Source organism: Pristis pectinata, chromosome 3 (assembly GCF_009764475.1).
Source record: "Pristis pectinata isolate sPriPec2 chromosome 3, sPriPec2.1.pri, whole genome shotgun sequence".
In the NCBI taxonomy this organism is placed as follows: Eukaryota; Metazoa; Chordata; class Chondrichthyes; order Rhinopristiformes; family Pristidae; genus Pristis; species Pristis pectinata.
The window spans coordinates 76,448,404-76,467,210 of NC_067407.1; the positions used below are offsets into that span (position 1 = coordinate 76,448,404).

Sequence of the window (18,807 nt, forward strand, 5' to 3'; positions counted from 1 at the left end):
CCTCATTGCTGGAACTGAAAACCCTCTTCAAAACATTCCTAACATGTGGTGCCCAGATCTGAACACAGTACACCAGCTGGGGCCAAACCAATACTTTATATAAGTTAAATCTATTGCATTAAGGAATAAAGCAGCTATTGTACTTGAAGTCCAAGATACCAAATACCTTACTAACTGCTTAACCTGCCCTGTCATCTATAAATATATGTGTACAACACAGCTTGCTCTCTATGTTCTTACACCTCCTCTTCTCATTCTTCCCATGAAAATGTCTTGCATTACACTTCTCTGTATTTAAGTCCATCTCACGTATGTCTTTTCCAACATCCTGATTTCTTGTGGTCCATTAATGTCCCCCTTATTGTTTACTAAAATTCCACATTTCATTTCTTCTGCAGATGTTAATATTATATCTTATATCCCATCCCTTACTCCAGTCCAAACAAACAGATATTCAACGCAATGTTGTGGTCAAGAAATTTTAAGGCACATGATAGCATGAACTAAAAAGTTGTAGGTGTGTAGGTCTGTTCCAGTATCATAAAAACAAACAAGATAATTTGCTTGAGAGTCAGAATTTTGAAAACTCTGCTATGAAGAAAGCAGTTTTGGAAGGGAGAGAGGCAAAATTGTACATGGGATGGTAGGGGTTAAATGAGCAAGTCTGGAAGATAGAGGAAATGAGGGACTGAGAGAGAAAAAGAAGTTTTTGACATGGCTTAATAACTTGCACTTAATGTATGGAGTGTGGGGAATAAAGACGATGAAGTGAAGCCACAATCTTGACACGTGGGAGGATGATCCAGCCATTATCGGCAAATGGCTTAAAGATGGGGAAGCTAAACACTCCTGGTTGCAGAGTTTTCAGATGATATAGACAAGAGGGCAAAGGAGGAGGTGGTGGTGTTGGGCCCATTTCTCTGCTGTAAGACTTAGAACTATAAGTACAATGAAGGAACAAAGAGACATGTTATTTGCATTGATGACAGTATCTAAAGGCCCCATAAGAGTCAGAGGAAGATTGAAAAATACATAAGCAGGCAGATATTTAAGGTGCAAAGACAAACAAGGTAGTGATAGTTGGGGATTTCAGACACCCTAATACTAATGGAAACTGTAGCAGAGGAACTGGTATGGCAGGAGCATAAGTACTGAAATGCATTACAAAGAACTTTCTTATTCAGTACAAAGCAAGCCCAACAAGAGAAAGGACGATATTAGCTTTAGGGAATAAACCTGGGTAGTAAGACAGCAGTCACAATCAGTTAGATTTAGCATTGTTGTGGTTAGAGACAAAGTTAAGCCAGAAGTAAAAATTCCAAATTGGGGCAAGGTCAATTTTATCAGGCTGAAATATGACTTAGCAGAAGAGGACTGGAACTGACTCCCTGAAGGCAAATCAGACTCAAAGCACTGGGAGACATGCAGGGTTCAGGGAACGCTATGGTGTTCAGAACAACTGTGAGCCCGTATAAAAAAATTCCAGAAACCTATACGGGTGGCAAGGAATACACAGAGCAGGAAAAAGCCAAAAAAAATGGAAGCTTTAAACGAAAAGGTACCAATGGGCTCAACACAGACAAAAAGCCTGGAGTAGTGTAGAAGCAACAAAGGTGAAATTAAAAGGGAAAGAAGGTGCTTGAAAAAGTATTGGTAAATAAAGTCAAACGAAAAGCACAACATTTTGCCTAAAAGTATGTGCAGCAAAGGATTAGAGAGGAGATTGGCTTCAATTAGAGATCAAAACAGCAGCCCGATTGTGGAGGCAGAATACATGCAAAATTCTGAATTAATTCATGGCAAAGGGGGAATGGCATAGGCATGGGGATTGACATTCAGGATGAAAATGTGAAACACTGGGACAAGGAACATTAAGGGATTTAACATCTTTAAAATGGATAAATTTCTGTTCCTAGAGCCATTCCGTACCAGAAACAGGCCCTTCGACCCCAACCAGTCCATGCCAACCAAGCTAGTCACATTTGCCCGTGTTTGGCCCATAACCTTCCTAAACCTTTCCCTATTCACATGTCCGTCCAACTGTCTTTTAAAAGTTGTTATTTTACCTGCCTCAACCACTTCCTCTAGCAAACTCATTCCCTGTATGTACCACCCTCAGCGTTAAAAAACAGTTGCCCTTCAATTTCCTATTAAAATCGTTCCCCTCTCACCTTAAACCTATGCCCTCAAGTTCGTGATTCCCCAAAGCCTGGTGGGAAAAAAATGTGTGCATTCACCCTATCTATGCATCTCATAATTTTATACACCTCTATAAAGATCACCATCCGTCTCCTACACTCCAAGGAATAAAGTCCTAAGCCTGTCCAACCTCTCCCTATAACTCAGTTCCTCAAGCCCTGGCATCATCCTTGTACATCTTTTCTGCACTCTTTTCCAGTTTAATAACATCCTTCCTATAGCATGGGTGACCAAATCTCTGGTATAAATTTTATTCTAAACTCTGAAAAGAAGAAAGTGAGGAAATAGCCAAAGTCAACCTTTCATTTTCCAATATTTTGGCTATACATATGGTGTCAGAGAATTGGAAAGCAGCTGATATTTTTAAAAGCAAGATGGGGATTGACTGAGTAACTACCTTGCTTATTCCATCAATCCCCATCTGACATTGACAATAGTAAGATTATTGGAAAAATTTCCAAGCGAGAACATAGATCAGTGTTTATAGAGGCACAGAATAACAACATATTAGACAATCAATATGGTTTTTGTTAAGGAATTGGGCGTGTGACAAAATTAAATTTTATGTTAACAAGAAGCACAGAAGAAGATGGAGCATTTGGCGTAGTACACATGGATTTTAGCAAGGCAATTTATAGAGCCCCACTTGATCAAGGAAGAAAAAGGCCAAAGGATCCTGGGGAAAGTGGCAAGGTGGATTAAAAATAAATCCCAAAAGGGAAAAAACAAATGGTAATGATTAAAAGGAACTTTAGTGAATCGAAGGTTGTGTGTCATTGGGCTCTGCGTGGCTCAATAGTAGGGCCTTGTTTTTTGTGGTATATATAAATGAATTAAACTTAAATATAGAAGCCACTATTAAGTTTGTTGACAATATTAAAATCAGCAGCATGGTTAATAATGAAGCAAGAAAGTTCTAGGATACAGAAAAAATGAACTGGTTGAATGGACATAAAAGAAGGCAAATGGAATTCAGTCTGGAGAATCAAGGGGTAATGCATTTGGACAGGGCAAACAAAAACAAGGGAATCATCATAAAGGATAGGTAGATAAGGTGGTCAAGGCAGCATATAGATACTTACTTTTTCTTAGCAGAAGCATAGAACATGAGTGGGGAAGTCACGTTAGGGCTGTGGAAAAACATTAATTAGGCCATTCCGTGCACAGTTTTGGTTACCACACTATGGGAAGGATGTTTTTAGTACTAGACAGGATATGGAAGAGGTTTATAAGGATGTTGTCAAGGTTGTAGAATTATAAATGAGAAGGGCATTGCCTAAGTTGGGATTGTTTTCATTGGAACACGAAACCAATTATGTATTGTGCTTCAATTGCCCCCATCTATCCAGTAACTTATCCTTCAACTTACCTCATTAAAACACAGAAATGTACAACATGGGAGGAGGTCACTGAACCTATCCTGTTTGGACTTGTTTCCCAGCTCTTGGTCCACACCAATGCAGCTTATGATTTCAAGTGCTCACCCAGATAGTTCTCAAGTATGGTGAGGGTTTCTGCCTCAAGCAACTTTTCGGGCAGCGAGTTCCAGATGCACAGCACTCATTGACTGAAATAATTTTTTCTCAACTCCCCTCTTATCTTCCAACAGTTAACTCATTCTATGCTCCCTACTTACTGACCCTCCCTGCTACTTGAAATAAAGACCTTACCAAGTCAGCGAGGATGACAACGTCAAGCTGTTGCTTGACTAGTTTGTAGGACAGCTAACAAAGAGACCAGCCGCAGGCGTTTGTGAGGAGGACTCTGCAGGGTCAAAAAGGCTGGGAATAACTTCACTGTATCAGCATTATGCCCAGTCTTAATGCTTTTATGCTAGTCTGGAGTCACATACAGGCCAGGCGATGTAAGTATGCCGTATTTCCTTCCCTGAAGGAGATTAGCAAACCAAATGACTTTTTTCCAATCCAATAATTTCAAAGTCATTGATATTATATTTTTAAAATTCCAATTATTAACAGGATTTAAACTCCACAGCTGCCATGGGGGGGGGGTGGGTTAGATATAAAACTCAGTTAATAATTTGCATGTTACCATTACACCACCACTAACCACTAACATAACACCTTTATACTTAGAGCAAGACAAAGCTCCTGGCTCCAACAGGCTCTCATGCCACACAGAAAAGGTGAAAGTACCCTGAAAACATGTATTATTCAAATTAAAACTTAAGTATTTGAAATTAGTGGCAAAAGAGTCATAGAATCAGATATCTTCTTTCCTCTGCCCACACAGAATGTCTGCTTTTAAGCTGTATAATCCTTCTGGCACAGTGGGATAATATGGTTACTATTGGGAAGAGGTCAACATCTACAGGCTTCATAACAACTTCACACAGGAAGAAAGGAAGCCACTAAGTTGGCACATATATCTATGCTAAAGCTCTGCCAGGAATGTTATTTGGAGCAACAAGAGAGAACATGCCCTGGAGATCAAAAGACCTTCCCCAGAATTCTCTGCAAGGTTCCAGTTGCAAAATCTCTAAGCACAAAGCACACTATCCGGACCATGCCACCTTCTCGCACCTACCATCGGGCAGGAGGTACAGAAGCCTGAAGTCCCACACCACCAGGTTCAAGAACAGCGACTTCCCTTCAACCACTTTGATCACTTTTGCACTAAAATGGACTTTTTTTTGTTCTAATTGTGTTTTTTCTTGTAAAAATTGTGTTTAATTTATGTTTTTCTTGTGAATGCTGCCTATACGATGCCTTATGCCTGTGATGCTGCTGCATGTTTTTCATTGGACCTGTGCATTCATAGACGTGCATATAACAATAAACTCGACTTTGACTTTCATCAGACTGTCTGCCATCTGAATACTAGTTAGTATTAAAAATACCAGGTAAGCCACCAATACCCAGAAGAATTTTGTGCAGAACCTAGGACAACGTAACACAAAACCTCTTCTGTCATTTGTTACCTTGGCTATATTAATCAAATATCTGTTAATTGTCTATGAAAGCATGCCCCAGTGTCCCTTAAACACAGTCACCCTAATGCCTTTTGATGTCAAGACTCCCCATTCTGACACATAGATATGGTAAAACAACACAATTCTTTTTTGTATCATCTCACATAGACTGGAACCCTATGCGATATCAAGGAGTCAGAAAAAAGTGCAAGAGAAAAACAACGTGAATAAGCACTCCAAAAATTTACACAACCACCTCAAAAACCAATCTTACAAGTCACCATGATCCAGGTCACAGAATCATAAAGAGATACAGGACAGAAACAGGCCCTTCAGCCCACTGAGTCCGTGCTGATCGTCAACCACACATTTACATTAATCCCACTCTCCCTACATTCAATCAAATTCCCAGATTCACCTACGCACTAGGGCAATTTACAATGGCCAATTAAACTACCACCCGCACATCTTTGGGATGTGGGAAGAAACTGGAGCACCCAGAGGAAACACACACAGTCAGAAGCAGAACATGCAAACTCCACAGACAGCAATGAAGGTCAGGGGGAGGAGGGCAGAAATTTACCTCCCTCTACGTATATGACCCATCTTAGTCCCAACTCCGTGAATGCATCCCAAGCACCAAGCAAGTTATTAGTATACTTTTGTTGTGATGTTTGTTACTTTAAAAAATGCCGCAGCCTTTCTGCAAATAAGATCATATAGTGTGGCCTCCAAATACAATCAAGTTATTTCAGAGGGGCTCCATCATTCTTTTTCAATCTTTTTATTAGTTTCCAAATTAATACAGATTAATATATATCGATGATTGTACATGTAATACAAAGAGATCAAGAGAACAATCATGGCATAGATAATCATAAAGAATAATAAAAAATAAAAATCATAGACAAAAGTATGAGGAAATGGGGCAATCCACCAAAAAGCTCCATCTTCTGGGCACAACCCCCAGGGCCCAGAACAACCATTGACTAGCAAGCTGCCTCAGTTTGTTGGTCACACTGCATCAGATTTTGCTATACAGCGCCAGGGCCTTTTTCTACTTGGGGATGGTGGGGGGGGGGGAGGGGGGTGGAAGGGGTGTGGTGCTGGGAGGGGTGGGTTGAGTGTGTGCAGACCAGACATTACAGGGAGGGTGGAGGGGGGCTGGTGAGAGAGATAGACAGGGCATTGTACAGGAGGATGGGAGAGAAAACAGACGAGGTAGACCAAGTGTTAGTGCCCTCTAGGTTGCTGGTGGCAGGGACCCATCTGCCAAAGTGAGTACCAGGAACTACCGCAAGGGAACTAAGTTTATAGGACAATGCCGTGGCAATTACTGCGGTAAATGTTGGCAAGACTTTGGTTAATATGGCCCCTGGTAGATATACAAATGCTGATTTCTTCTCCCACTAAATGGTACAATATGTGGAACAAACAAAGCAGCGCGAGGGCTTGAACCTGTCTACCTCACTGAACCTCGCTACATGTGTCTGCTTCAGACCAGATGTACGTTCTGATGAAATATTTGGTCAGGACGGGTAGTGCCCAACCAGGCAGCATTCTGGGAGAATCTCTCCACAGGTGCAGCCTGACTTGATGAGTATTTCCAGCATTGTCTATTTCGAGATGCATAACTATCGTAAAGAATCACCTTTTGCCTCTCTTTATGCATGTCAGAACGGGCCCATCAGGAAAAAAAATGTTGTCAATTCAAGTCAGTTTCATATTGGTTCCAAGGGGTTTAATTTCAAACAGATCTGAATATAACCTTTTGGAGTTATGCGCCCTTCAGTGTGTAATTACATTAATTGTGGACACAATGGCTGCTCCAACACAACATAAAGAAACAAATACAACTAATAAATCCATAAAGTTAGTGATGAGAACTTGTCGCTACATGGTTGAGAGGAAATTCAGGTTACTTAGCTAAATACATGATTAGCAAGGTAGTAGAAGGATATGTTAATAGGGCAAGGAGAAGGGAGATGGAACAAAACGATTGGCATAGACTTGTAAAATTCTGTTAATTCAATAAATGCTCCTTTCTTCTATAAAAACGAATCATAGATACTCAACTAGATTGGCTTTTCCCAGTAAGGAAAAAGCCTCCAGTAGCAAAGGGAGATCTAAAGCACAAGAGAGCAACTCTAAATGGTACACAGAGAAAGGACAGGTGAAGTTCACTGAGCAATACTATTCTCAGAGCATGGGTGTCATCAGGAAGGCGATGACTTTACTGACCATCTCTAAAAGACAGTCTTAATAGTGAAGGAAAGTACAGGCTTACTTTCATGGCTCAGGAAGTGTGTACAGTGAGATATGACCAATAGTTCTTGGGATGTGTAAAATTCCTTTCCTTGTGAGAACTGCATAAAAGGTGTATAATGTAAGGGAATGTATTCTGTTGGAAACCGGAATGAAGGGGGTCAGACTAGATGAGTCCTATGAACTCTTTCTCTTGGCAAACATTTTGGAGGTCACTTCGAGAATTCTGTATGCAAAGATACATACCTCTGCAAGTAGCCCTGAAGCAAGAGTGCTTCAGACCAAATGCTACAAACAAGCTGTCTAAAGTTCAGTAAGCAAAATACAGAAAATGCTGACATAATGACAGAAAATGCTTGAAACATACAGCAGGTCAGACAGCATCTATGTCGCACCTCTCCTTTGGTGTTTACTTCAAGGTATACAAAGGATGTTAAATTGCAAATAATTTTTGCCAAAGAAACTTGAAAAGAAAAGTTGCTTAAGAACAGTTAAAAAGATTAAAACATTTCAGATATGAAAAAATTATATTCAACTTACCAGATATCGATAATAATGAATTGTTCATTACATACAACCATGTGCACCTTCTCTGGACAAGCTAGAATGAAAATACAAGCTCACTGAAGTAACAGATTATGTGATTTAGAGGTTAAAGTGTGTAAAATATACTTCCTTCCATCACCACCCCCACAGTAAAGAAAACCAATTTGTCTACGGGCTAGTTCAGCACACCATTTAATTTTTCAACTAAGATTCTAAAGCATCTACTAGGAGCTCCTCCATTGCAGTAAACAACAAGTTAAACGCTTAACACTAAAAATTTAATTTTAAGACTATTTGTTTACCTGCTCCATTGATGTTTCATGCAATTCATTAAGATTTAAAGTATAAATGCCTTCTTCAGCACCAAATATGAGGTACTGATCTACAAAAGGGAAAAAAATATTAAATGCAGAGAAGCAGAAAACAAAAGTAAGAATTGTTATTTAATTCTAGAAATAATAAATACCTCTTGTGTCTGGATTAATCCATGATGTTGCACAGTGAATTTTCAGAGGGCAACCATTAAAAACCTTAGAGAAACATGCACCCATCTGAAAAAGATTGATTTGATTTCCATTTTATTTAAAATTTTCTTGCACCAGCCACTTAAAATAATGTTTTCATTTGCAAATATATTAAGGTACCCCCACCAGACATTTTCTATTTGTTTGGCTCCTACACAACTAGATAATTAATATACTTGTGTAAGGCATACTTCACAGTATTTGATCTTTTCACCTACCATTATGATTCTAGACATTTCACAAGGAAACACAACAATAGGTACTGCACAACTTTCTGAAACAGCAATCACAATGTTTTAATTTTGCAATTAGTATAGCCCTGGGAAAAAGTACAGGAAAAAATGTTTACATTACAGCCACAGCAAAACTCTGTTGCAATTAGTGTTTAATTCTCATCCACCATGCTAGGTCCATGTACTACATCATGTTATTTGTTAAATGATCTAATTCTGTATTTGGATTCCTATAACACCTAATTCCAACTTTTACCTTTGTCTGCAAACTTATTTCATTATGTGGTATTACTACCTAAAAAATCAGAACAAAATCATATGAACTATATTCCAAGCTTGTAGAATATATTTCAATTCCAATTAATTTTATTTATAAATGTCATACATTTTGATAATGCCATTACTCTTGAAATTACCATCATTTTGGAGAGAGGCTGCCACCATACGTCACTCAGTTATCATCTTATATACATCTACCAAAGCAATTTTCATGGCTTTCTAGTTTCTATTCCAATTATTTTATTTGTGCTATTGAAACACAAATTCCTAATTCACATAAATGGTCTCACTAAATTCAGTACTGATCCAATCAGATCACAATCCTTATTGCAAACTAATTCCAGCTTCTCATCTATGAAAGTTCTTAGTCTATCTTCCCAGACTTCCAATCTCTTCCACTTTGCTGGTTTCCAGCACTGAAGGCCTGGACACTCAAAGTCGATTCAGAAAAAATTCACTATTATTAACTGCTCACTTTTGGGCTAACTTCTGTATATATTTTTTTAATTGGACATGGAGCCTAGAGAAGCTGTTTCCCATTTGTAATATTTTGGAAAACTTCATGTCATGGATTTTATAAAATTATTTTTACAATTCAAAACTCAAGATAACTACGGTAACACGCAATGTGTTGAAGCTGGTTGAATCTAATTGGAACAGTGAAACAAAGATGTCAATTTACAAATGTTTCATTCACTTGTGAAAGCGTTTTGTTTCAATACAGGATCTGCAGTACTGATCATGGTATGGCATGGCCCAAGAGGAGTATATTCAGCAACATACTTGAACCAGCTTGTTGCTCCAGGAATCCAACGCATCCTGCTTTTTCCCCACAGCCCTCCATCAGGTTCCCCCTTCCTACAATGAAATCTGAACTAGATTAAACTACTGCAAAAAAAATCAAAGCATTCAGAATTTGTGGCAGTGGGCTCCCAATGATTCAGCAAGCAAGTCATATAAGTGTTAAGGCAAAGGAAAAGCATTTTCAGAACAATGTGTTCCAGGCCACATCGAGTTCATGCTGGCTCCTTGTAGAGCAATCTACATGGGCCACTACAAGTTGTAACAGTGAATTACTTGGATCAGCAGCATTACAGGATCAATCCATTGAGTTATTTGGTCTTAGATGCCACCATAGTGGGACACTCCAGTTGACCAATTTTTCTTCCGGTATGGAATCCTGTTCCTGATTCTATCCCGACCATTGCTCGAAAGTCCGCATGTGATCATTGGGAGGAGGAACTAAGTGGATGGGGAGCACCACCAGAAACAAGAAGAGCTATGATTTTAGATGCAAGTTACCAGCCATGGGAAAAGCATCCAGGAAGGCTGTTTGTAATAGAAGCTGAGGCATTGGAATGGCATCATAGAACATCTATGAGTGGGTAAGAGTGGGGAAAAAAAGACAAGTTTAATGTGGCACCACATATGGTGACTTGAATAAATGAACTTATAGGTACTGACACTTTAAGACGTTAGACACTGAAATGCACTAGTACAAATGAAAAGGGCATTGCTAAATGTTTCATCTGATGTTAAATTAGGCGACAGTGAAATGCACTCTTATGGAAAGTGCCCTGCAACACGATGGTCCAGAGAGTGCATAGAGTTGTGGACACAGCTCAGCACATCACAGAAACCAGCCTCCTCTCCATGGACTCCGTCTACACTTCTCGCTGCCCCAGTAAAGCAGCCAACATAATCAAACCCCACCCACCCCAGACATTATCTCTTCTCCCCCCTCCCATTGGACAGATTATTTTAAAATTTCAAAAATAAACCTTATGCATAAAAAATATATACAGAGCAATAAACTTTTACATTCATGGCTGTTACATTGAGTAGTCTAAACTTTTTAAGAAAACAAACAAACATAGCACCATGCCACTCATGTGCCCCCTGGGGTGATACCCCTTTCATTGTTCGAGGAGCTTCCCCACATAACACACCCCTCCATCTGCAGTAGCAGAAGGAATCTATACTGTGGTCCTTTTCCACAGACACTTAGCATTGGCTGCACCGAGCTTCAGTGCATCCCTCAGCATGTAATTCTGCACCCTGGACTGTGTCAGTCTGCAGCATTCCCTTACAGACATCTTTCTGTGCTGTAAGACCAGGTTTCGGGCAGACCAACGGGCATCCATCAGGCAGAGGATACAAAAGCCTGAAAGCACAAACCACCAGGCTCAAGGACTACTTCTATCCTGCTGTTATAAGACTACTAATGGTCCCCTGGTATGATAAGGACTTTTGACCTCACAATCTACCTTATATGGCTTTATTCTGTATTCTGTTTTTGTTTTCCCTTGTACTACCTCAATGTACTGTTGTAATTAAATGATCTGTATGGATGGCATGCAATGCAAGTTTTTCACTGTACCTCAGTACATATGACAATAATAAACCAATTCAATTCAATTCAGAAATTCTGGAATTCAGATGTCTGGAAAGGCATCTTAAAACAGTGATATGAGGTAAACCAACAAGTGCTTTTTGTTTGAGGGCCTATGGCGACAAAATTCTGAATTCTAGAGAGGGATTGAATTTAAATTCTACTGCTTCCATGGTGGAATATGAACTCTTGCACTCTGGATCGCTAATCAAGCAATCCTGTGGCACTACTTTATCTGTTCTGTGGCATAATTACTGACGTCAAAAGAAGAAAGTAGTTTGATAAGTGGAGCACATCGCTCATTATTTATTATTCTGTTTCTGTGTTGAAGCTGCCAGTAAGATGGACTACTCTTTTACAGTAAAATGAACACATCCTGTGGTTAATTTATGGTAATTATTGTTCCATAGACTGGCAACTGCTCATGAATCACTGGCACCACCCAGCATCATAAAGACCAGCAGGAAATAGGTAGCTTTCTTTCTCTGTTTCCTTCATATTCATAAAAATTGATTGGTATCCCTCTAATGTTTGACATTTGATAGATACAGCAGTTTAATACAGAGATAATTTTAAAACTATATTTGGGAAAATATTTGTACCGAAATGATTTCTGTTCCCTTTTAAATGTTACATCAAGCAATTCTAAAAGTGCTATCCAAGACACTGCTGTCAAAATAACAGCCAGACTAATAACTCACAGTGTTATTTATGCAAAAGAGGTACAGCAACTTCAGGGTGGGGCAGATGCATGGTTAAATTAAATCAAACAGCTGCTTCCCCAGTTGTTCCACTCCATTAGCTTAGCTCATTGTTTACTTCACCACTGAAATGCACTGAATGGTATGGTCAGTGTACTTCCACACTGGATACAAACAAAACTCACCAAAGAAAGTTAGGTCAAGTTATTTCAAGTCTACAAACCATCTTAATGTGTTAAATACATCCAGAAATTCCCATTAGCACTGAAAATGATTGTAAATGCAGAATCTCCTTTCTTCAGGTTTTAGTTATTGTTAGTGATTACAAAACCAGTATTTAATGTTTGAATTTAAAGAAAACGTTTCACAAACATTTTGTTTCCACTCTTTCTACAGCTGATTGACATTCACCCACTCTAATTTACATTTCCTTTACAATAGTTGCACTCTTAACTTCAATTCTTCAGTGTGACTGGAAATACACAGTTGCTTGGTCTGTTCACTCAGGTCCTGAATGCTGGATTCCCATACCAAAATGTGTTACCATTGGCAAATATCATTAAATCCCCTGCTACATGAAATTATGCCCTTCAAAGTATCAACAATCCAAACCATTTGGTAATTTTGTAGTGAGCAAAGAAAACACCTGGAGATTGAATGTAAAGAGTTTTGGTAGATAAAGGCGATGCATTCATCAAACTCAACTCTGGGGTTCTTTCACCAGTTTCAAGTTGTAACAAGATACAGATCCAATCTACATCAATTTAACAATCCCTTCAACCAACCAGAACCAATTCCTTCTATCATGGTGCTTAATTATTGGACACTCACATGCACTTTTGGGGTTGGAGGAAGACCATTACTAATAGGTTTCTGTAAGGAAAGAGAGAGAAAAAAAGTAAGTACAAATCAGGAGTAAGAGCCACTTTCTGACAGCACGATCACACTAAACTACATCATAAAAGGGTGAGAATCTTCAGCAGTGAAAATTTTCAAGTATTGCTTTTTATTGCCCCATGCAGATTAATGGGCAACACATTACTGATGTTCAGATTCAGTTGCAGCTGACCTTCAACAAATCAACTTAAGAACTCTGGATAACGGTATTAAAGACTAGTTAAATAATGCATATTTCATGAGCTCAGGGAGTCCCTAAATGCTGATCAAAAGTCACAATTGAGATCTATTTGTGACTGAGACATTAGTAAAACTGCTACCATTTTTCCTTCTTGATCCGTCTGCAGGCTTTGACATGGCTCAACAGAAGATAAGAGAAATGATAATAAAAACTAAAACCAAAGAACTACTCAACATTGATTCAGACATAACAAGGGATCAGTGGGTGTTCAACCTTGCAAAGTCCTCCTTGGAAATATCTGGTGACCAACTTCTAAATTGGGAGAGCTGTCCGCTCTCACAAATTAGACAAGCAACAGCCCAACACAGAGTTGTACTCTGTATCTTACCTTCCAGCCAACATCTCAGGCTCTCTCCCATTAATCCATAACGTTAAGTTTTTAGCCAGAGTAAAATCAACTTGTCATGACTCTACTTGAACTTTTAAAAAGCTTCAAGCTTTTTATTACATGAAACTTTTAAAAAGCTTCATGTAATAAAAAGCTAGGTCTCATGACCCTCCAATACTATTTAGCCTAAGCACCATTTAGCACAGGTAATTTCTCTGTGTATTTCCTCATTATTCTTTTAAAGTAGGTTGCTGTTATTTTCACAATCTGATCTTCAAAAGAGCCAAAGATCATGGGTGTGAATCTCAACCTCAACCAATCATTACTGGGTAAGTTGATATCCCAAGATCAATCCGATGCATTTCACAATGGGAACATTTTGCAGTAGCTAAACACTCCTACTTGGCGTGGAAAACTACAGAAACTCTACCACACAGAAAGTTTGTGCACCACTCTTCCTGAGCCAATTAATCATAGCGTAGTGGGGAGTCAACAGTGAATCCGAAGGCGGAAACAGAAGTTGAAAAGAGGAGTACGAGGAAGGAAAATTGATATGCTGCTTTCAAGGAAATATCACAACATTTACTGCTGTGGATGTAATATTGACCTTTGTATGGATTACATACTTCATTTTCTCACTAATAAGGAAATACAAGGATATATTGCAAATGTAATTGTTCCATTATTGCAACGACTGAAAAGTGCAAACCCTTCCATTAATGCACATAACAAACTTTACAAAGTACTGAAATACTCACAGGGAGGTCCTTCTTATCCTTCCTTGGAGGAAGCCCTGGTGGATAACTACTTCTGTTTTCATACTGCTGTTGAGGACTGCTGTCTTTCTCCCCATTCACCTGCGTGGAGTTTACTCCATTTGCTGAACAGAGAAATACATGCTTTCAGTAAGCATCAACATAATGTCAGAAATTAAGTGTCCTGATGGTTGAAACACAAACATCCAAAAAATTTTAGATGATAAACTCATGTCCAAAGTAGCAAAACTACATTTTTGGCTTGCACAGGTCTATTGAGCCCTCCAGCTGAGAAACATCCTCTGACGGGTTTGCAGTTTACCTTCAAGAATGTATACAGCTGTTGAAGGAACTTTGAAAAAACACCTGTTGAGACAGTATTTCAGCAGCCACACATATGTTCATATGTAGGTGCCACACCCAAGAATGCTGCGATTAGGGTAACTAGAACTGTTTCGGATCTTAGCCTTTTTTTTTGTACCACGTCTTTCCATCGTCAGGGTTTCATGGCCCAGGGTGATCAGGCAGTTAGCTGGTGGGCGTCAATTCAGTAGAACATGCAACTAAACTTTCTCATTGCATGGCACAGAAAGAAAACATGCAGCGACAGCAAAGCAGCACTCAGAACATATTGGCCAACAGCTTCTGCATAATGTCAACTGATCAGAGAGTAAAGTACAATGATTGGAAGCAGAGGTGGCAGTATCCTGTTCCCAGTGTCAATATCTTCAGCAACACACAAAGCGCTGGAGGAACTCAGCAGGTCAGGCAGCACCTATGGAGAGATATGGGCAGTCCATATGCCTGACCTGCTGAGTCCCTCCAGATTCCAGCATCTGCAGCCTTTTGTGTCGTCAATATATTCAATTCACAGTTTGACAAAAATCAGTCACTTCTCCAATACAGGTAGATATAAGGTTGTGACCAACAAGATGCGGTAATCATACTTGAAGGCATGAGAAAATTTAAATACATTATCTTTGAAAATACAATACTTCTGAAAGCCTAATAAAAACTCAAGGACAGAGGGAAGTAGAAACTACCACGTTAAACATCTTTTGGTTTTCGATGTTGAAAAATGCATCTGTTTGGATTTATATTTATGACACAGTTCATTGAATCATTAAAGGTAATTAGGATAATTTACAAAATCATTTTTATTTTGTGGCTTAGAACTCTTTCAGTTCATTTTGATCTTCTGATCACGTTTCTCTCCACTCCTGAAGGCAGTGACTTTTTACCAGGGTAGGGCTGTATATGCACAAGTCATCCTCCTGTAATATTATCAATGTCCATTCAGTCTTAATGGCTTTGTAATACTCTGGTCCTCCAATCTGTCATATTCAAATTCCTTCATTGCCTCAACAGTCCATCTTTCTGTAGTCCCATCTCCAGTCTACAACCCTCCCACAACTGTGTAATCTCCAACTAAATTTGCATCTACCAATCCTCTTCAACACTGAACGAGTTCTGAAATTCCCTCCTTGAATCTGTCTGCTCTTCTCTCATCTTTTAGGATATTAAAACTCACCAGTTCAAGGAAGCTTTTAGATGTTCATCCAAAATCGTATTTGGATTTATCTAACTGCACTTCTCTGATGTTCATCTAATGGAAGGCATTATCTGAATTCATGTGAATACAGCCATAACGTGCAAGTCTCATTTCTGAACACTAATATCAGAGCCCGATATATCCCTACCTAGATGTACCACTATAATCTTGGATCAGACAGAATGAAAGACCACTTTCATTAGATAAAGGGGAGCCCTGGGCACCTGTTAACCGTGGACCTGCAAAAGTCTGTAGTCCCAGGAGAGGAGAGAACATGAAACAAAATTTAGGCCACTATATTGCTATTAAAACAAATATCAGAACATTTGACTGGTTTCTCAATATAAAATTCATAAAAGTAGAAGACAATTTTGCATCATTAATACTGAATGGAGAAGCAAGTTGTGGGTTATTCCAACATAACCAAATTATGCGTCTTTTACTGATGCAAAAGGAAAAGGAATTTTGATATGATGGGAAGGATGATGGAAACTAGGCTCAAAAGTATATATTTCAGCTGTATCTAGTTATGTTACATGAAGGTGAAGAGCTGGCTTAATTCTCATTACTTTGCAGAGAGGTGGTAATTGGAAATGCCTTACTCTCACCAGCCCTATCATGTAAGTCTTCCAGCCACCTCTTGAATAGCTTAAAGGCTCCTGTATACTCCTCTGCGTCACTCGAGCTCTCGTTATCCTTGTTGTCATTACCTAGGGCAGTGTTTCTGGTATAACTGCTGTTAGGAGGTAACCGGGGAGGGGGAGGTCTTGGTGGCACTTGTGTGCTTGGTCGTGCAGGACTGTCAAGTGGACATCTCTTGATTGTTCCTTGATTCTCCTCTTCATTATAACTGCTTTCCTGTGGTATGTAGATGGACTTTGGCTGAATATAATAAAAGGAGAACATTTGGTTAAAGAAAGAGTTCTTGCTTTCAGGTGCAAGGATAACAGAAAGAATATGAACAGGTGCACTACAATGCGCAGAGAGGGGCTATGTCAAAGTACAATGGTCCATGCAGAAAGCGCAATTGCATGTGTATACACACTACAGCTAACATTAAGAAATGTTAATGCAAGAATATCAACAGAAGATAGAATTAGGCTGACATACACAGTCCAGCCTCAAATGTGATAGATTTTCATTCATGCAAGGTGCTATAAATGGTTAATTTGCCTTTGGATTTATACCTCTCATAACTGTCTGCTGGAGATCAGCAGAAAACAGAGTGAGAATGTTTGACAAATAAAAAACAAGAACTTATAATTCACCTGTTTATCACCAAGTGGACATATTTATTTTGGTGTCTTTAAGATTTTATTTTTGGTACTGAAATACCACTAGGGGACAGCATTGTCTATTTAATGATTTTACCTTTAAATTTCTATTGAAATACTTAAAGGTAACAAAACAAAAAAGTTGCAATTCTGACAATTAAGGTATTTTTATGTTCTGCACATGCCATACTGTAACAGACTGTGCAGCATCAGTGAAAACATGCATGACATAAGAATGACATCATAAGACATTAATCAATGAGTTAATTGGATGTTTTGCTTTTAAAGTGTGCCCCGTCCTCCCTCCCTGTCGGTTTTAGCAAACTATCTCTGCTTTCAATTATTTTGGAATCATAACAATAACTTCCTTCTCAACTTGAATTAAAAGATCTTTGTGCATGACCCTGACAGACAACTTCTCAATCATCACTGCACGGATCAGGCTTTTGCTTCAACCATCCCTGTTGTTACTCAACACAATATGTGATCTCAGCATTCCTTTTCACCTAGCACTGATCTTAAGCTCAAAATCCAGTTAGCCAACAAATACAACTTTCTGCTTCTGGAACAATATCTACGTCTGTCCTCTTCTTCTATCCAACTGTTTGGAAAACTGGTTTTGATTACTCTCATCATCAGCATCCCTTTCCTAAAATCACTGTGGCTTACTGCTGCTCTCGATTAATCCATAAAGACACTCAAATAATTAGAAAATGTGTACAACTCAAATTATAATTTTTTATGAAAACTAAATTAAATATATCTACCAAGTTTTATCAATTATTACAGCTGCATTATTTAATAGAGAACTCTGCTATTGCAAGCTCTGCTTTCCAAAAGCATAATCAAATTTGACATATTGCTTTGGGCCATTTAAACTTGGTTTAAAAAAATCATAAAAATACAGTAACACAAAAAAATAGGAGTAGAGTAGGCCACCATTCAATACAATCATGGCTGATCTACGCCAGGCCTCCTCTTCTCTGCCTCCCTCCCCTTTAATTATCTCCAATGACTTAACCTCTACAACCGTCTGGGCCAGAGAAATCCAGAGATTCACCCCCCCCCCCCTTTGTGAGGAGTTCCTACACACCTCAGTTTTAAATCATTGACCCTTCACGTTGTAACTATGTCACCTTGCTGAAGATTCTCCCACTAGCAGAAACACCTCTATATCAATCCTGTCATGCTCCCTTGGGATGTTATATGTTTCAATAAGATCTCATTTGTGTGACCTCATTTGTACTCTGTACCATTTACTACCCTTTTTCCAAACACCAGCTCTCTTGCAATAAAGGCCAATATGCTGTTTGCCTTCTTAACCACTTGCTGCACTTGGTTGCTAATTTTTATGATTCATGCACAAGATCAAAATCCCTCTGTCTTTTGCTCACCTGCAATCTTTCTCCATTTCATAGAGTCACAGAGCATGGAAACAGGCCCTTCAGCCCAACTGGTCCATGCTGACCAAGATGCCCCATTTGCCAGCATTTGGCCCATAACCTTCTAAACCTTTCCAATCCATGTACCTATCCAACTGTCTTTTAAAAGTTGTTATTGTACCTGCCTCAACCACTTCCTCTGGCTGCTCATTCCACATGGATACCACCCTTTGTGCAAAAAAAGGTGCCCCTCATGTTCCTCTTAAATCTTTCCCATCTCACCTTAAACCTATCCCTTGTAGTTCAT

The 18,807-nt window shown here is 39.0% G+C and overlaps 1 protein-coding gene across 6 annotated transcripts in view; it reads right to left on the minus strand.

Annotated features, from left to right (window-relative positions):
* Positions 1-18,807, minus strand: part of map4k3b (mitogen-activated protein kinase kinase kinase kinase 3b) — a 212,181-nt gene that overhangs the window by 18,379 nt on the left and 174,995 nt on the right. For 4 of the 6 annotated variants that reach the window (XM_052011026.1, XM_052011029.1, XM_052011025.1 and 1 more), the window contains 6 exons: positions 16,453-16,726; positions 14,296-14,417; positions 12,903-12,944; positions 8,409-8,493; positions 8,245-8,324; positions 7,937-7,997 (listed from right to left, as the gene is read on the minus strand). In XM_052011026.1, coding sequence (XP_051866986.1) covers positions 7,937-7,997; positions 8,245-8,324; positions 8,409-8,493; positions 12,903-12,944; positions 14,296-14,417; positions 16,453-16,726 — 664 coding nt within the window. The remainder of the gene's footprint in view (positions 1-7,936; positions 7,998-8,244; positions 8,325-8,408; positions 8,494-12,902; positions 12,945-14,295; positions 14,418-16,452; positions 16,727-18,807) is intronic. The other 2 variants (XM_052011030.1, XM_052011028.1) reach the window with 1 other exon arrangement.